A 16,084-nucleotide genomic window follows, 5' to 3' on the forward strand; every position below is an offset into this window, starting at 1 on the left:
TTTTATCCTAAAATTCACTCTCAGATGAGGTTAACAATGCACAAGTGTGACATCTACTGGAAAAACAGATAATTACCATCTGTTATCAACTGAAGACGTGATGTCCCCGAAACACGAACTGATGAATCAATATGACGTATCAGGTCTTGATGAGTGAAATCAGCTTTACATCTATTTAAAATTTTAAATGATTCACACTTTCTGGTGTTTCATAGAAGAAGAGAAGGAAAAAAAAGTATTGTGAGTGCCTGGGCGTGACTGGAGCATCTCAAGTGACTATGAGCACAAAAGCTAGGACATGTACAATTTAATATGATGTGGCATTTTGTTTAGAATAATACTGTAACTTCAATTCCAAAAAGAAGCCCTCCCCATGGAGGATGGGGGTAGAATGAGCAGGACATGTACTGTTTGGATTCGGGTTTTTCTTCCACAAGGGGAGTTTTTACCTGCCATTGTTTATGTAATAATTGCTCGGGGGTTTATGTTCTGTGTCTCTGGAAACCTAGAGACAACTTGTGTTGTAAAACATGCTATATAAATAAAATTGAATTGAGTTGAATTGCATAAAACCAGTTGCTACAGAGGCTTTAAAGTAATATAGATATAGAACATGTCTGAGCTTCTTATTTATGGACGGTCATTCATCTCTCAGATTTTTCTGGTATGATTTATGTAACTGGCTGTTACTCAAAACCATCCTACAGCTTCTTACAAGGATGTGTGTTTTTTTGCAATGAATTTCAAGTAACTGTTTCAGAAACTATTAATGTAGTTACTCAGGTTACAGGTAAATACCACACACAGTACATACACTATCTATAATGATCACTGCTGCCTCATTCAAAGTATCCTTCAACCCTTTTGCTGACTTTGCTGACATTTTTAAAATGCATTGTTAATATGGACAAATAGCCAGTTTTATATTCCAAAATACAGGACTGTATCAGAAAATTAGAATATTGTGATTTTCTGTAATGCAATTACAAAAAAAAAAAATGTCATACATTCTGGATTTTCATTACAAATCAACTGAAATATTGCAAGCCTTTTATTATTTTAATATTGCTGATCATGGCTTACAGCTTAAGAAAACTCAAATATCCTATCTCAAAAAATTAGAATATTCTGGGAATCTTAATCTTAAACTGTAAACCCTAATCAGCAATATTAAAATAATAAAAGGCTTGCAATATTTCAGTTGATTTGTAATGAATCCAGAATGTATGACATTTTTGTTTTTTTAATTGCATTACAGAAAATAAAGAACTTTATCACAGTTTATCACAGTTGTGTCTTATAACTCTTCTTTTCTTTTTGTTTTTCTTAACCAAATTGTGAACATTCACAAGGAAATTTTTATTTCATTTTGTCAAATCAAGGATAACGTCAACTATGTGGTGAAATGTCTTTTGTCTTTGTCTTGTTTTAGTTCCATGACCTGTTCTGTACATAAGATTCCTTATCAAATAAATATATTAACAATGGACTCAAATATCCCTTTTTAAAAGGAACAGGTTTCAGCCAACCTACCAAAAAAATAAATAAATAAAAGATATTAAAAGAACTAAATGAGTCAGGTTTCAGGCTCCGCCCCATTCCATCTCCCACGTGACCTTGTGCCGCAGCAGTCATGTGACTGCCTCGGTCACGTGGTCATTTCCCCTTTCCACTGATGTTTTCCTGCGGGAGAAAAATACGACCCTGCTCTTCCCCCGGCTAACGTCGCATAACTACTAAGCAGACCCCGGGAATAAAGAAGATAAAACGCGGTGGTTTCAGCCATTGTGTGGGTCGTTTAAACGGAGATATGAGCAGCGCAGGCGCGTCTCGCTGATTGCGTCGCCGCTCCAGAAACGGAACCAAAGGCAGCGTTAAAACCTGCTGGACTGAAAACGGTTTTCTCATCTTTCTCCTCTGACGTTGGTATTGAGTTGCGGCTTTCTCGACGTCAGCAGCCGCAGATATGTCCAAATATACCAGCTTTCCGGAGCCGATGGAAGACCAGAACCCTTTCCAGGTGAAGACCTGTATTTATGTTCCAGTTTCCTGTCAGGTTTGATGTCGGGCGTGTTGTTGCTCATGTGACGTGGATGTTCTGGTCCAATCTGTCTCCCTTCAACCCTTGGTGCTTTTATTAACAGTGGACATACAGGACTGTCTCAGAAAATTAAAATATTGTGATAAAGTTCTTTATTTTTCTGTAATGCAAAAATGTCATACATTCTGGATTCATTACAAATCAACTGAAATATTGCAAGCCTTTTATTATTTTAATATTGCTGATCATGGCTTACAGCTTAAGAAAACTCAAATATCCTATCTAAAAAAAATAGAATATTCTGGGAATCTTAATCTTAAACTGTAAGCTATAATCAGCAATATTAAAATAATAAAAGGCTTGCAATATTTCAGTTGATTTGTAATGAATCCAGAATGTATGTCATTTTTGTTTTTTAAATTGCATTATAGAAAATAAAGAACTTTATCACAATATTCTAATTTTCTGAGACAGTCCTGTGCATAATAATACGATGCACTCCCTTTCGCCAAATGTACAGGACTGTCTCAGAAAATTAGAATATTGTGATAAAGTTCTTTATTTTCTGTAATGCAATTTAAAAAAAACTAAAATGTCATACTTTCATTACAAATCAACTGAAATATTGCAAGCCTTTTATTATTTTAATATTGCTGATCATGGGTTACAGTTTAAGATTAAGATTCCCAGAATATTTCAATTTTTTGAGATAGGATATTTGAGTTTTCTTAAGCTGTAAGCCATGATCAGCAATATTAAAATAATAAAAGGCTTGCAATATTTCAGTTGATTTGTAATGAATCCAGAATGTATGACATTTTTTCATTACAGAAAATAAAGGACTTTTATCACAATATTTAAATTTTCTGAGACAGTCCTGTAGTTGACATTATCCTTGATTTGACAAAATAAAATAAAAATGTCCTTGTGAATGTTCACAATTTGATTAAGAAAAACAAAAAGAAAAGAAGAGTTATAAGACACAAGTTTGGAAATAGCCCAACGATAAAAGACTTATTTTGGAATATAAAACTGGCTATTTGTCCATATTAACAATGCATTTTAAAAACGTCAGCAAAGTCAGCAAAAGGGTCGAAGGATACTTTGAATGAGGCAGCATTGATCAGCAATATTAAAATAATAAAAGGCTTGCAATATTTCAGTTGATTTGTAAAGAATCCAGAATGTATGACATTTTTGCATTACAGAAAATAAAGGACTTTATCACAATATTCTAATTTTCTGAGACAGTCCTGTAGGTTGACTCGGAAACACCATAATAACTGAATCTCAGTTATTATTAATATTATTTGTATGCATTTTTGTATTTGTTAGGATCCTGCTGTGACTCAACACAGCAGCAACACAGGATATGCCACACTGGATCTCTACAACCCATTTGACAATCCAACAGGGGTGAGTACTATTTGGATTTTCACTAATGACAAAGCAATGTGCTTATGCATGAAAAAAGTATTTTCCCTCGTCCCATATGTGTATGTGTTTACCTCATTACCACACATGTGTACCCTTTGTAAAGTAATTATCAGGCTTTTTTGTGTAGGCTGTTTTTGTTTGAAAGATATTAAAACTCAGAAATGATCTTGGTTATATTACTGTCATGTGAAGGCGACGCTGTGCCACCCTCTCCTCTTCCATTCACAACAAACCCCAAATGTTTCCAAACTTGAGCTGTGCAGCTTTGGGGGATAAAAACAACAATATTTGTACCATTGTAGTTGGGGTTTCAAATAAATAAATAAGTAAATAAAAGAGAGAAGTTCCTGACATTCAGTCTGGTTTCAGCCGATGGTGAAGTGAAAGCAAAACAACTTCATACTACTACAGGCAATAGGTCATATGCAATAAGATGGCTATATAATTATCATGACTGTGCAATTTCTGAAACATAAAAGCTCTTGCATTACTCTAGGGAAATGGCAGATAAGAGGATGATATAGCAGAAGTTCTGACTTATTTACCATTCATTATCATCTTTTAAGTTTTTAACACAATCTGTTATAACCTTTCATGTATCTCATTGTCAGGCTGCTTTCTATAAGGCCTTCTCCCTGCAAGCTGAGGGACATTATCTATATGAATAATTAAGCAAATGTGCACTTTATGACTCATCTTTTTTATTAAAATAGGCCAAACCACATGACACTAGAAGTGTCAGAGCCCTTGAGCGCCGTTGTTCGATATGTTATGTCCTTGGCCTCATTGTGATGTTTAAATTGTGTATTAAATATGTTTATATATTCATACAGTGACACAGTTCATGCACTGTGTTCATATACCATGAACTGTATCACTGTGTGAGTTTAGTTGCTAGGAAACAGCCTGGGCTCATATCATTACTGGCCATGAGTGTTACGATCACAGTTTTACCTTCAATTATCTATTCTTTTTAACCATCACGTGTACTATCCTATTGTTGCCACATTATTAATCATATTAATGGATGCATGTTGTGTTTTTGTTTCTGCAGCCTCCGCCACCGTACGAGCCCACCTCTCCCTCTGCTCCAGCCGTTCCTGCACAGACGCCGCCCAGCAGGACGACGCCCACCGAGGCTCGCAACTACGGCTCCTATAACTCGCAGGTATTCACGCTGCAGTTGCCCAAGCACATACTAGTATTAGCAGAGTACACAACTGTTTCTTCACAGTCACTGGAAGGTTGTTTTTCTTTCTTTTTAAAGGATATTACATCACAAGTCGACTACAGAGTTTCTCTATATACAGCTGGGTACCGAATCTTTAAAATAAGAAAAAAATCATTACTTGATGTGAATAGATTAATGCAAGCATCTTTAAGCACCCTAAAACTTGTACAGGACTGTCTCAGAAAATTAGAATATTGTGATTTTCTGTAATGCAATTACAAAAACTAAAATGTCATACATTCTGGATTCATTACAAATTAACTGAAATATTGCAAGCCTTTTATTATTTTAATATTGCTGATCATGGCTTACAGTTTAAGAAAACTCAAATATCCTATCTCAAAAAATTATAATATTCTGGGAATCTTAATCTTAAACTGTAAGCCATGATCAGCAATATTAAAATAATAAAAGGCTTGCAATATTTCAGTTGATTTGTAATGAATCCAGAATGTATGACATTTTTGTTTTTTTAATTGCATTACAGAAAATAAAGAACTTTATCACAATATTCTAATTTTCTGACACAGTCCTGTACTTGAAGCAGTTTTTGAATCTGTAGCTAAGCTTTTACATCACCTTGATACAAATGATCGTGCACAAATTTGCATGTTTTGAAATCCTTTATGTAATTCTCTCCACCATTTTACACAAGTTATTTTGAAAGTTCAGTGCAGTTTGGATGTGTTATTTGTCTCCTGCCTGTATGTGTAAGCCTGCAGTGAACGCTACCACGGCGGAGCTCCTCAGGAAGCAGGAAGAGCTGGAGAAAAAAGCCCAGGAGCTTGAGAGGAGGGAGCGGGAGCTGCAGTCACACGGCCTTGGACCTGGAGCCTGTAAGAAACAGAGAAACGGCAGATACAAATAGATTTGGAGGAACTAATTAATGTGGATTTCAGGATAAGATTGATAGTGAACCATTAAAAGATATGTCATGGTTATAGAATTCTGTATTTTATTTTTCCAGAGAAAAAGCACATTGGTCCATATTGCATTAATATCAGAATAAACAGTTATTGCAGTCACTCTCTCTTCCTGTATTCTTTTCCTCAGCTCGTCAGAATAACTGGCCTCCACTGCCTTCGTTCTTCCCTGTGGGCCCCTGCTTCTATCAGGACATCGACGTGGAGATCACCCAGCGGTTCCAGCGTACCGTCACCATCATGTACTACTTCTGGATGTGTGAGTCCTCAATCTTGTATCTATAGTGTCTGAAAGCAGCATTGGAACAACCGGGTGTTTGATCTTGGGGTCACCTATAGCCAGTACATGGAATTGTAAAAAAAATCAGGGGGTGTGGTGGATTTTATCATATGGGGACAGATAATTTGTGCTGATTACAAATAATATAATACATTACAAATAATAGCACTGACCAAAACACCTGCAGAAATACTGCAGGAATGACATAGCAGCAGTTAAATGCAGCCTTCTGTAAGCTTTAAATATCCACTGGGCTTACATCAAATACATCAAAACAAAACAATAAAAAACACTTTTCTGAACTTATCAATATGACTCTGTCCTTCACAGGATAAGTAAAATGGATCACTGCAAAAAAAGAATATTTGTCCTATTTCTAGTTAAAATGTCTCATTTTAGTAAAAAAATCTTATTACACTTAAAACAAGACTCATCACTGGAAAAAAAACAACAATTTTCATCTGTTTCAAGTAGATTTTCACTTAAAATTAGCCAGAAAAAATCTGCCAAAATCTGCCAGTGGAACAAGATTTTTTGCTTGTAAAAAGAAGATACATCTTGTCCCACTGGCAGATTTTTCTACTTATTTCAAGTGAAAATTGACTTGAAACAGGTGAAAATTGTCAAAAAAGTTGTTTTTCTGGTGTTATTTTTCTGGTGATGACTCTAAATGTTGAAATAGCAGTAAAACCACATTCATTGATGAAATGACATAAGGGATGGAAAGGGGGGATGGCAGTTTTACAGGGGGGATGATTTGGACCGTTTTTATTTCAGGGGGGGATGTTGTCCCCCCTCATCCCCCCTCATCTCCAGTACTGATTATAGCTCTAGTGGGGTCTAGTAATTTCATAATGCTAAATACAAGCCATGAATCGTACCCTACACACTGATAGGGTTATATGTGGATGATGGTTTTTACCCAGTGAAACCCACTACACCCAGCTAAGAAAACAAAGCCTACAGGACCAACGGAGACAACACAAGAAGAAGCACTTCAGCTTCCAACAGCAACATATAGTCATTCTTACCTGCCGTATCTCTACAAATAAGAGTCACCTGACACAAAGTTAAACTTATTTTGCAGTCTGTAGCCCAAACAACTTGACAAGCACCGTTTCAGGAGAACACATCGCACTTTCACATTAGTCAATTCTCAGAACTTGCACGTTTGCAACGTGTACAGGACTGTCTCAGAAAATTATAATATTGTGATAAAGTTCTTTATTTTCTGTAATGCAATTTAAAAAAAAAATAATAATAATAAAAATGTCATACATTCTGGATTCATTACAAATCAACGGAAATATTGCAAGCCTTTTATTATTTTAATATTGCTGATTATGGCTTACAGTTTAAAATTAAGATTCCCAGAATATTCTAATTTTTTGAGATAGGATATTTGATATAGTGAATAGTGAGTTTTCTTAAGCTGTAAGCCATGATCAGCAATATTAAAATAATAAAAGGCTGGCAATATTTCAGTTTATTTGTAATGAATCAGAATGTATGACATTTTTGTTTTTGTAATTGCATTACAGAAAATCACAATATTCAAATTTTCTGAGACAGTCCTGTATAAATGTTGACAAAATGCGTAAACACAAAACTACAGAGTGCACCACTTTATTGGCACATCAAAACAAGAAACCACAGTGACCAAACACAGCAAGCCAGTTATCATTGATAAGACATTTCTGTCTCCTGTTTTCTTCTTGTAGCTCTTACCAACAAGTAAAAGACTTTCCAAGATTCTCCCAATCTTTTTCCTTTCTCCTTCCTGCAACTTAGTCTTTTCACTTTTTCCGTTGGCAGCTCTTACATTAAGTCAGCCAGGTTGGTGTGTTATGGGTTCTGCAATGTGACGCACGTTCTTACAATAGTGATCTGGTCTGAACCACAACGTTGCATTTCCAGGCTGGTCGGTCGTAGTTTGTTAGTACGGGACGTCCCATTCACTCTGATACAAGTCAGAGATGCCAGGATTTTGAAATCAGAATCTTATGGTGAACAAAAAAATGCAGTGTTGTTTTAACATTTCAGTCGAGTTGGGTAAAACTGTAAGGTTTTTGTGTGGTGGTTTGGTTTTTTTTCTCTCCACTGAAAAACGGGCTGTAAAACGAATGGTGTGGCATGGAGTGGTTGACATTCCTGCCGTACTATTGGTTGTAAGAGTTTCAGTGTTTGTACAAGGACTCTGACACTTCACTGCTACATGGAGGCCTTGGAGGACACGCTGGGCACGAGAGGAGAATCAGTCCACTTTTCTTCACAACAAATGAGTTTTTCCAAATATCACCTGGGTGGATGTTAGATTTTTCAGTCGTGTACATATCAATATATACAGGACTGTCTCAGAAAAATAGAATATTGTGATATAGTTCTTTATTTTCTGTAATGCAATTTAAAAAAAAAAAAAAAAAAAAAATATGTCATACATTCTGGATTTATTACAAATCAACTGAAATATTGCAAGCCTTTTTTTTATTATTTTATTTTATTCCCAGAATATTCAAATTTTTTGAGATAGGATATTTAAGTTTTCTTAAGCTGTAAGCCATGATCAGCAATATTAAAATAATAAAAGACTTGCAATATTTCAGTTGATTTGTAATGAATCCAGAATGTATGACATTTTTGTTTTTGTAATTGCATTACGGAAAATCACAATATTCAAATTTTCTGAGACAGTCCTGTAAGTGAAACCAGACCCATTTTTTACATCAATATCTGTAAAATAAGTCACGCAGATTAACCTTGTATGAATGAAAAAATGATTGATGCAAATTGTCTGAAAAGGGGGTATGACATAACCAGTACATAGTGAGGAATGTTGACAAAGGCATTGGTAAAAGTTAAAATCTTGGAAGCAACAATCTTTTACAGACGTATTTAAACCCTCAGTCTGACCTTCCATCTGTCAAAGTTACTTCTATCACTAAATACAATTATATGAAACAAATGTAGCATTCTTATCAATCTCTTCTTGTATATACAGTGTTTGTACTTCTAAGATAAGATAAGATAGTCCTTTATTACTCCCTCAATGGAGAAACTCACGTGTTAGCAGCAGTACACTTAACATACACACACACACACACACACACACACATACACACACACACACGCATGTGGGGAAGGGGGTAAAAAGGTAAAAAAGTAAAAGATATATATAATTACAAAATATGGACAATATATACATTGCAGTGGAGATAAAAAGATAAAAAATATAAGATAAAAAAATAGTGCAAAGGAAGAAAAACAGTGCAAAACAGCAGGTAGAATGAATGTGAGGTAGACAGGTATTGCATGGATATTGCACATATGATTATTGCACATCTAGTTATTGCACATGTTATTATTCTTGTCCGTTAGCTACTGAGAGCAGTCCTGGTTATGGAGTCTGAAAAAGCACACGTTTTCACAGAAAACAGGACTGAACAATAGTCCAAAACATATAAAACGAGACAATATACAGACGAGTCGACGGAGCTGCTGCAAACGAGTCGCCACTAGCGCAGCGCCATCTTGGAAAAAAAACCAGCATAATATATACTTTTTTATGATACATAAATATGAAAAACTAAATAAATGCTTGACCAAGATCAGAATCTCTTTTTGGTAGCAGGTTTCTACGTTTATATGACAAGTTCTACATCACATGAAGTCGAGCTCCAGCGTGCCTATTGAACAGCTGAAGACAGATTGTTTATTGGAGCATTTATCTGCATAAATCAATTATACATTAGAAACAAAGGAACTTGTCATATTGGTAACAAATCTGTCATCTGTAACAAATGTATAAAAATTAATCGGAACGCCTACTTTTTTCTTTTTTTTTTTTTTAACAGAACATCAAGACTGTGTTTTGGTATATTATATTAAATGATTGGATTACAACATAACAACATTATTTTTTGAGCTTCTGAACTTTGTGACAGTTGTTTGTTGAAAACAGACTAAAACAAACCATTTTTACGGTTATCGGAATTATTTAACATCATACAGAACAAAATGACTCTTTAGATAACGGTGAATCCACCATGTGGAAAATGCCTGAATTTGGACACTCGTGATCTTCCCCTTAATTGACACATCCCTTTCCGTGCTATTTTTTAGTCTGCACCTGCACGCTGCTGTTTAACCTGGTCTCCTCCCTGGCGATGTTCATCGTGGACGCCTCCGGCGGGGTCGGTTTGGGTCTGGCCATCCTCTGGGCCCTGCTCTTCACCCCCTGCTCCTTCATCTGTTGGTATCGACCCATGTACAAAGCCTTCAGGTGGGTGCTGCTGTCTCTTGAACAGGGCTGGGCGATATATCGAGATTTTAATATATATCGATATATTTTCAAACACGATATGGTACGAGACAATATCGTTTATATGGATATAGCTTATTTTGCGACAAATTGACTGTACATCAACGCTGAACCCTCGCGCTGGCAGAAAAGTACCTTTGTGTGCTGAAACCTGACAGTGTTGACAGGTTAGTTTTCCTGGCACAAAATCTGTAAAATGTACAGTAGTTGACTTGTTGTAATTAGTTGAGATTTGCTCAAAGAGATGCAATATCTGTTTACATGTTTTATTTGAGATTTGAACAAATGTTTTGTTATTTGCACAACTGTCAACCTCAGTGGAAAAGTCTGCCTGTTACTGTCCACATTGTATTAGTTGCACAGTGTATTTTAATTTAATTGTTATGCAGGAAAGGGATATTTGTTTTATTTTATTCAAGAAGCATTTTTATTCTATATATGCAGGCAGTTTATTTTTATTTCATTTGTTTTATACATTTTGATATTGTGCAGACCTCTGTTAATAAAGGTACCTGTGTGACATTTGGCACGAGGCTTTGTATTATAACTGACTGTTTTTTTAAGGGTTTGCCTCAGAAAAAAATGAAGCTAACAGAGATATTGCTATAATGCTTTGGGGGAAACCCCAATTATGTCACAGAGAAAATATCGATATATATCGAGTATCGCCATTCAGCTAGAAAATATCGAGATATGACTTTTGGTCCATATCGCCCAGCCCTACTCTTGAATACATTTTTTATCATTAACTTGCTAATAAATGTTTTATTTTTATTGTTTGTGCTACAGTAAAGTTCCTATATTTCGTTACTGCATTTTTAAGTTTTTATATAAACATTTTCTCCTTCTGTAGGAGTGACAGTTCCTTCAACTTCTTCGTCTTCTTCTTCATTTTCTTCGCCCAAGTGGGCGTCTTTGTCATCATGACCATCGGTATCCCTGGATGGGGATTCAGGTACGAGAGAATCACAACCCGTCCGTGTTCGGCAGCTGCCTCCAGTTCATGTTTAGACGTGCATTGAAAACGATCGGCATCTGATCGGGTTGAGAAAAACGTACACGATTCCAAATAAATATAAACGTTTCTTTTTCGATGGCACGCTTGTCATAGTGGAGAAAGCACAGTTATTGCTAATAAAAAAAGAACGGTGGTTTTACTGTAAACTGCATAGCTTTTTATGTAGTTTCCTGTCTCTTTTCTTTATTCATTTGAGTTGTACCTAAATGGAGAACCTCCTTTATATCCAAAGACATCTCCTTTCACAGGAGACACTAAACCTCAGCATTTACACTGGGGTTTTTCCCACTCCGACACTTTTAAAGGGGAAAAAGATGTCAGCAATAGAGAAATGAACAGATATTCTAGTTCAGGGGTCGGCAACCCAAAATGTTGAAAGAGCCGTATTGGACCAAAAACACAAAAAACGAATATGTCTCGAGCCGCAAAAAATGAAAAGTCTTGAAAAGCTTTAGAATGAAGGCAACACATGCTGCATGCTTCTATATTAGTTATAACTGGGGGAATTATTATGCACTTTGAGAAAAAAGTCGAAATGTCTAGAAAAAAGTCAAAATTCAAAGAAAAAAGTCAAAATTTCGAGATTAATGTTGAAGTACAATCGAGAGGAAAAAAGTCGAAATGCTGAGAAAAAAGTCGAAATGTCGTGAAAAAAGTCGAAATGTTGAGATTAAAAAGGAAAGTAAAAAAGAAAAAAAGAAAAAAGAAAGAAAAGAGAATAAAAGGGAAAAAAAAGAGAAAAAAGAAGAAAAAAAGGGAAAAAAAAAGTCAAACATTTTTGAAAAAGCTCCAGGAAGCCACCAGGGCCGCGCTAAAGAGCCGCATGCGGCTCTGGTTGCCGACCCCTGTTCTAGTTGGAGGGACTGCTACTACGTGCAGGGGTTAAATTTATTAACCATTTATAAAATTGTCATAATTAAATCAGAGTTCTAACAGAGAAAACATACACTTCACGAATACCAGGTATGAATATCATTTTCTGTGCCTAATGTAGTAATTTCTTTTTTAATGTTTGTTCAGACAAAAATAATGTATAACTTTTCCCCCCACATTTTTATATATGTTTCTCTCTGTATTTGATTTGACCTTGTTTTCCTCTCAGTGGCTGGATCGTGAGTCTGGCTGCTCTGAAGACGAGTGTCCCCGTCGGTGCCATCATGATGATCAATGCCATCTGCTTCACTGGCCAGGCTGCCATGGGAGTCGTCATGCTGAAGAGGGTGAGCACTTTGGTTTTTTCACTGCTAGCAACACAAATTAGGTCTGTCTTATTGCCAGAATTAATTCATACAGATAATACATGACTGGTATCCTCTTGTGGAGGAGAAGATTAAAAAGATATTTTGAGGTGCACAATTAAATACACATGCAGACTCATGTTGCTTTCAGCACCGTTTGAATCAAAATGTCAATCACATGAATCATGTATCAGAGTATTTTTAGTGCACCCCAACACGCACGCGTGAGTCTTTCGGCCCAAGATAAGAGCATTGCTTCGTTCCCATTACTTGGGGAAATGAAGGTAATTTTTCATGCTTGGTAAAGTCTCTAATTTGATGTCAGGTAGCTATGTAAGAAGTTGCTAAACACTTTAGTGACCAAACATGTGTTATTGTACAGGACTGACTCAGAAAATTAGAATATTGTGATAATGTTCTTTATTTTCTGTAATGCAATTTAAAAAAAAAAAAAAAAAAAAAAAGTCATACATTCTGGATTCATTACAAATCAACTGAAATATTGCAAGCCTTTTATTATTTTAATATTGCTGATTATGGTTTACAGTTTAAGATTAAGATTCCCAGAATATTCTAATTTTTTGAGATAGGATATTTGAGTTTTCTTAAACTGTAAGCCATGATCAGCAATATTAGAATAATAAAAGGCTTGCAATATTTCAGTTGATTTGTAATGAATCCAGAATGTATGACATTTCTGTTTTTGTAATTGCATTACAGAAAATCACAATATTCTAATTTTCTGAGACAGTCCTGTATAGATGCTCTTTGATTCACAATTCCTGTGACTGACATTTTGATTCAAACGGTGTATGTCGCTGAAAAGCGATAAGAGTGTATTTTGATGGGAGTTAATATCCAAGTTTTTATGTGACTTTGTTAAAGCAGCACAAGAGAACTTTTGCAACTTTCAGCTCACCAGGTCGCCCTAATGGGACTTTTTTCACTTTCATGTTTTCTCTTGCTTCATTACTTTCTTGAGTGTCTGAAATGATGTAATCCGGAGCTCTGTAAGGTAATTTAATTAATATTCATGTGTGATTTAGTGCCCCAAAATCCGATACAGCTGTCACAGAAAACCACCCGGATGAGGGTCCACACTTTCTTGAGCTGGGTTTTCCCAATAGTAGGGACAGAATGGCACAAAGACTTAACCGCACCTCCTAAACGTGATCAAATACTCTTTCAAATTAAATTGAAACTGGTATTTTAACATGAAAGTCTTTTGTGCTGCTATAATGATTTCATAAATCCCATCAGAATGTAAGTTTCAGATTAATTGTTTTTCATAAAACACAAAATAATCCCGAATTTTTATGTTTTGTTTTGTTTTGTTTTTAAGCATTCTTATGCCACGGTATTGTAGTTTATGTCTTAAAAACAGACTTGAAAGAAACTCTTGTAATATCAATGTATAAAAACGTTGTTATCTGCCTTGACTGCAGTAAACTTGGCTCTGTATGAACCTCAGAAGGTGCTGCTTTAGATCATGTGAGCGTCGCTAACTGCAAACACAAGGTGGGGGAAGAAGACATTAAATGAAATTAGTATATCACTTCTTGACAACTGCTTTGCTTTAGGATTACCACTTATATATGAACCCTTTTTTAAAAACATGAACGATTATCTTAAATTTCCATTGACTTTTTCTTAAGATCAGCTTTAAAACTGACATTAAAAACACACATAGTCTAAAACACACAAGTATGGGCACGGCTCCTGGGTTTTAAAAATAAATCTGATGGAGCAGTTGCCGTAAACCAAATCCTATTCGTTTTATTTAACGACCAGAAGGGGGCGACTCCATTTGATCCTTAAAAAGGGAGTACAGGACTGTCTCAGAAAATTAGAATATTGTGATAAAGTTCTTTATTTTCTGTAATGCAATTACAAAAACAAAAATGTCATACATTCTGGATTCATTACAAATCAACTGAAATATTGCAAGCCTTTTTTTATTTTAATATTGCTGATCATGGCTTACAGCTTAAGAAAACTCAAATGTCCTATCTCAAAAAATTAGAATATTCTGGAAATCTTAAACTGTAAGCCATAATCAGCAATATTAAAATAATAAAAGGCTTGCAATATTTCAGTTGATTTGTAATGAATCCAGAATGTATGACATTTTTGTTTTTTTAATTGCATTACAGAAAATAAAGAACTTTATCACAATATTCTAATTTTCTGAGACAGTCCTGTAGATGCTCTTTGATGCACAATTGTCGCTGAAAAGCGACAAGAGTGTATTTTGATGGGAGTTAATATCCAAGTTTTTATGTGACTTTGTTAAAGCAGCACAAGAGAACTTTTGCAACTTTCAGCTCACCATGTCTGAGACAGTCCTGTACATTTGACTTGACCATCCAGGTACTTCTGCTCTAACTGAGCAGAAGTTTCAAAGTATAATATTTCAATCAAAAAAATTGTACATCTCGTCAGTCAAAACCGTCAAGGTGTGCAATCACTACCTGGTAAATGCAAATACTCTTAGCACTTTGCCCTGGCCTCCCGTCAAACGTTTAAAGCAGGTTGTGGCTATCATCTTTCACTCATACCGTGGTGATAATTTGTTGATTTAATTGCTACATTTATCAGGTCTCCATTTACTGTGCTCTTCCCACTCCAGATCCACAGTCAGTACAGGCAAACCGAAGCCAGTTTTGTGAAGGCTCAGGCTGAGTTTGCCACCGGAGTCATGTCTAATCAGGCCGTGCGCCAGGCGGCCGCCTCTGCCGCCCAGGGAGCCTTCACTCCACCTCGGTAGAGGAGCCGACGGGACCGGGAGGGCGAGGTGTGGAGGCTCAAGAAGACCTTTTCAGCGTGATGGGGAACCGGTTAGGTGGAGCTGAGTCTTTATATTTACTTCCTGGGCAACCAGACCTCAAGACACATGCATGAGGCAGACCGGGGTTGTCTAATATCTAGAGCTGCATTGCCAAACTGAGGTAACAAATCATAAAGATTGATTCAAGTGGCTCTATGAAATTTGATGCTCTCACACACAGTGTCCGTTAAGCAGGAAAATTACTGTGTGCCAAGTGGGGTGGGATTATACTGGATAAGTCCCATGTTTAAATGACTTGGATTGTGTTTATGAATACCCATGTTTGAAGCAAGGTGTAAAAGAGGGGGCTGCACTTTGAAATGTTGCTTTTATAACGTTTGAGCCACGATTGAGCCGCTCAGCTTTAGCCGACACTGATTCTTGTTGCTTAAGTGTTTAACTAACAATTTGTTTTTGTTTTCACTACAAATGAGAATGCCTGTTTTCTGTGTTGCCAAAATCTCTCATATTGCAAACATTTTGGACATGTTGTGTTGTGTTTTCCAGTATCATTGTTCTGTTGGTGCTGTTTGTGATGGTTATTAGAGGTCAATGTCTTGGTTTTATTAATGATAATAAAATAATAAGAAGAAGAATACATATTGTCATGCTTTCAGTCTGCCACAACTATTCGTATTGGTAAAATAAACATTATTAATACAATTTGAACCCAAATATTTTGTTCTTTTTTTTTTTTTTTTACAAACAAACAACGCAGTTGCTGCGTTCCTGTCCTGCACAGTCGCAGTGGAACCGCATTGCTAGGAAACG

The 16,084-nt window shown here is 35.9% G+C and overlaps 1 protein-coding gene across 1 annotated transcript; it reads left to right on the plus strand.

The window, feature by feature from the left end:
• The first annotated feature begins 1,657 nt into the window (after positions 1–1,657).
• scamp3 (secretory carrier membrane protein 3) lies at positions 1,658–15,909 on the plus strand. The gene is made up of 9 exons (XM_061742228.1): positions 1,658–2,020; positions 3,377–3,457; positions 4,533–4,646; positions 5,425–5,545; positions 5,763–5,891; positions 10,032–10,191; positions 11,084–11,185; positions 12,351–12,468; positions 15,116–15,909. The coding sequence occupies exons 1-9, from the start codon at positions 1,967–1,969 to the stop codon at positions 15,251–15,253; spliced, it is 1,017 nt and encodes a 338-aa protein (XP_061598212.1). The 5' UTR covers positions 1,658–1,966; the 3' UTR covers positions 15,254–15,909.
• The last annotated feature ends 175 nt before the right edge of the window (positions 15,910–16,084 follow it).

The sequence above is a fragment of the Cololabis saira genome, chromosome 15 (genome assembly GCF_033807715.1).
Source record: "Cololabis saira isolate AMF1-May2022 chromosome 15, fColSai1.1, whole genome shotgun sequence".
In the NCBI taxonomy this organism is placed as follows: Eukaryota; Metazoa; Chordata; class Actinopteri; order Beloniformes; family Belonidae; genus Cololabis; species Cololabis saira.

Excerpts from the sequence above, each read along its gene's own strand:
- scamp3 (XM_061742228.1), top strand. The coding sequence starts at position 1,967 with ATGTCCAAATATACCAGCTTTCCGGAGCCGATGGAAGACCAGAACCCT. Across the intron at positions 4,647-5,424 it reads ACGGCTCCTATAACTCGCAG|CCTGCAGTGAACGCTACCAC; the intron begins GTATTCACGCTG and ends TGTATGTGTAAG. Across the intron at positions 10,192-11,083 it reads CCCATGTACAAAGCCTTCAG|GAGTGACAGTTCCTTCAACT; the intron begins GTGGGTGCTGCT and ends CTCCTTCTGTAG.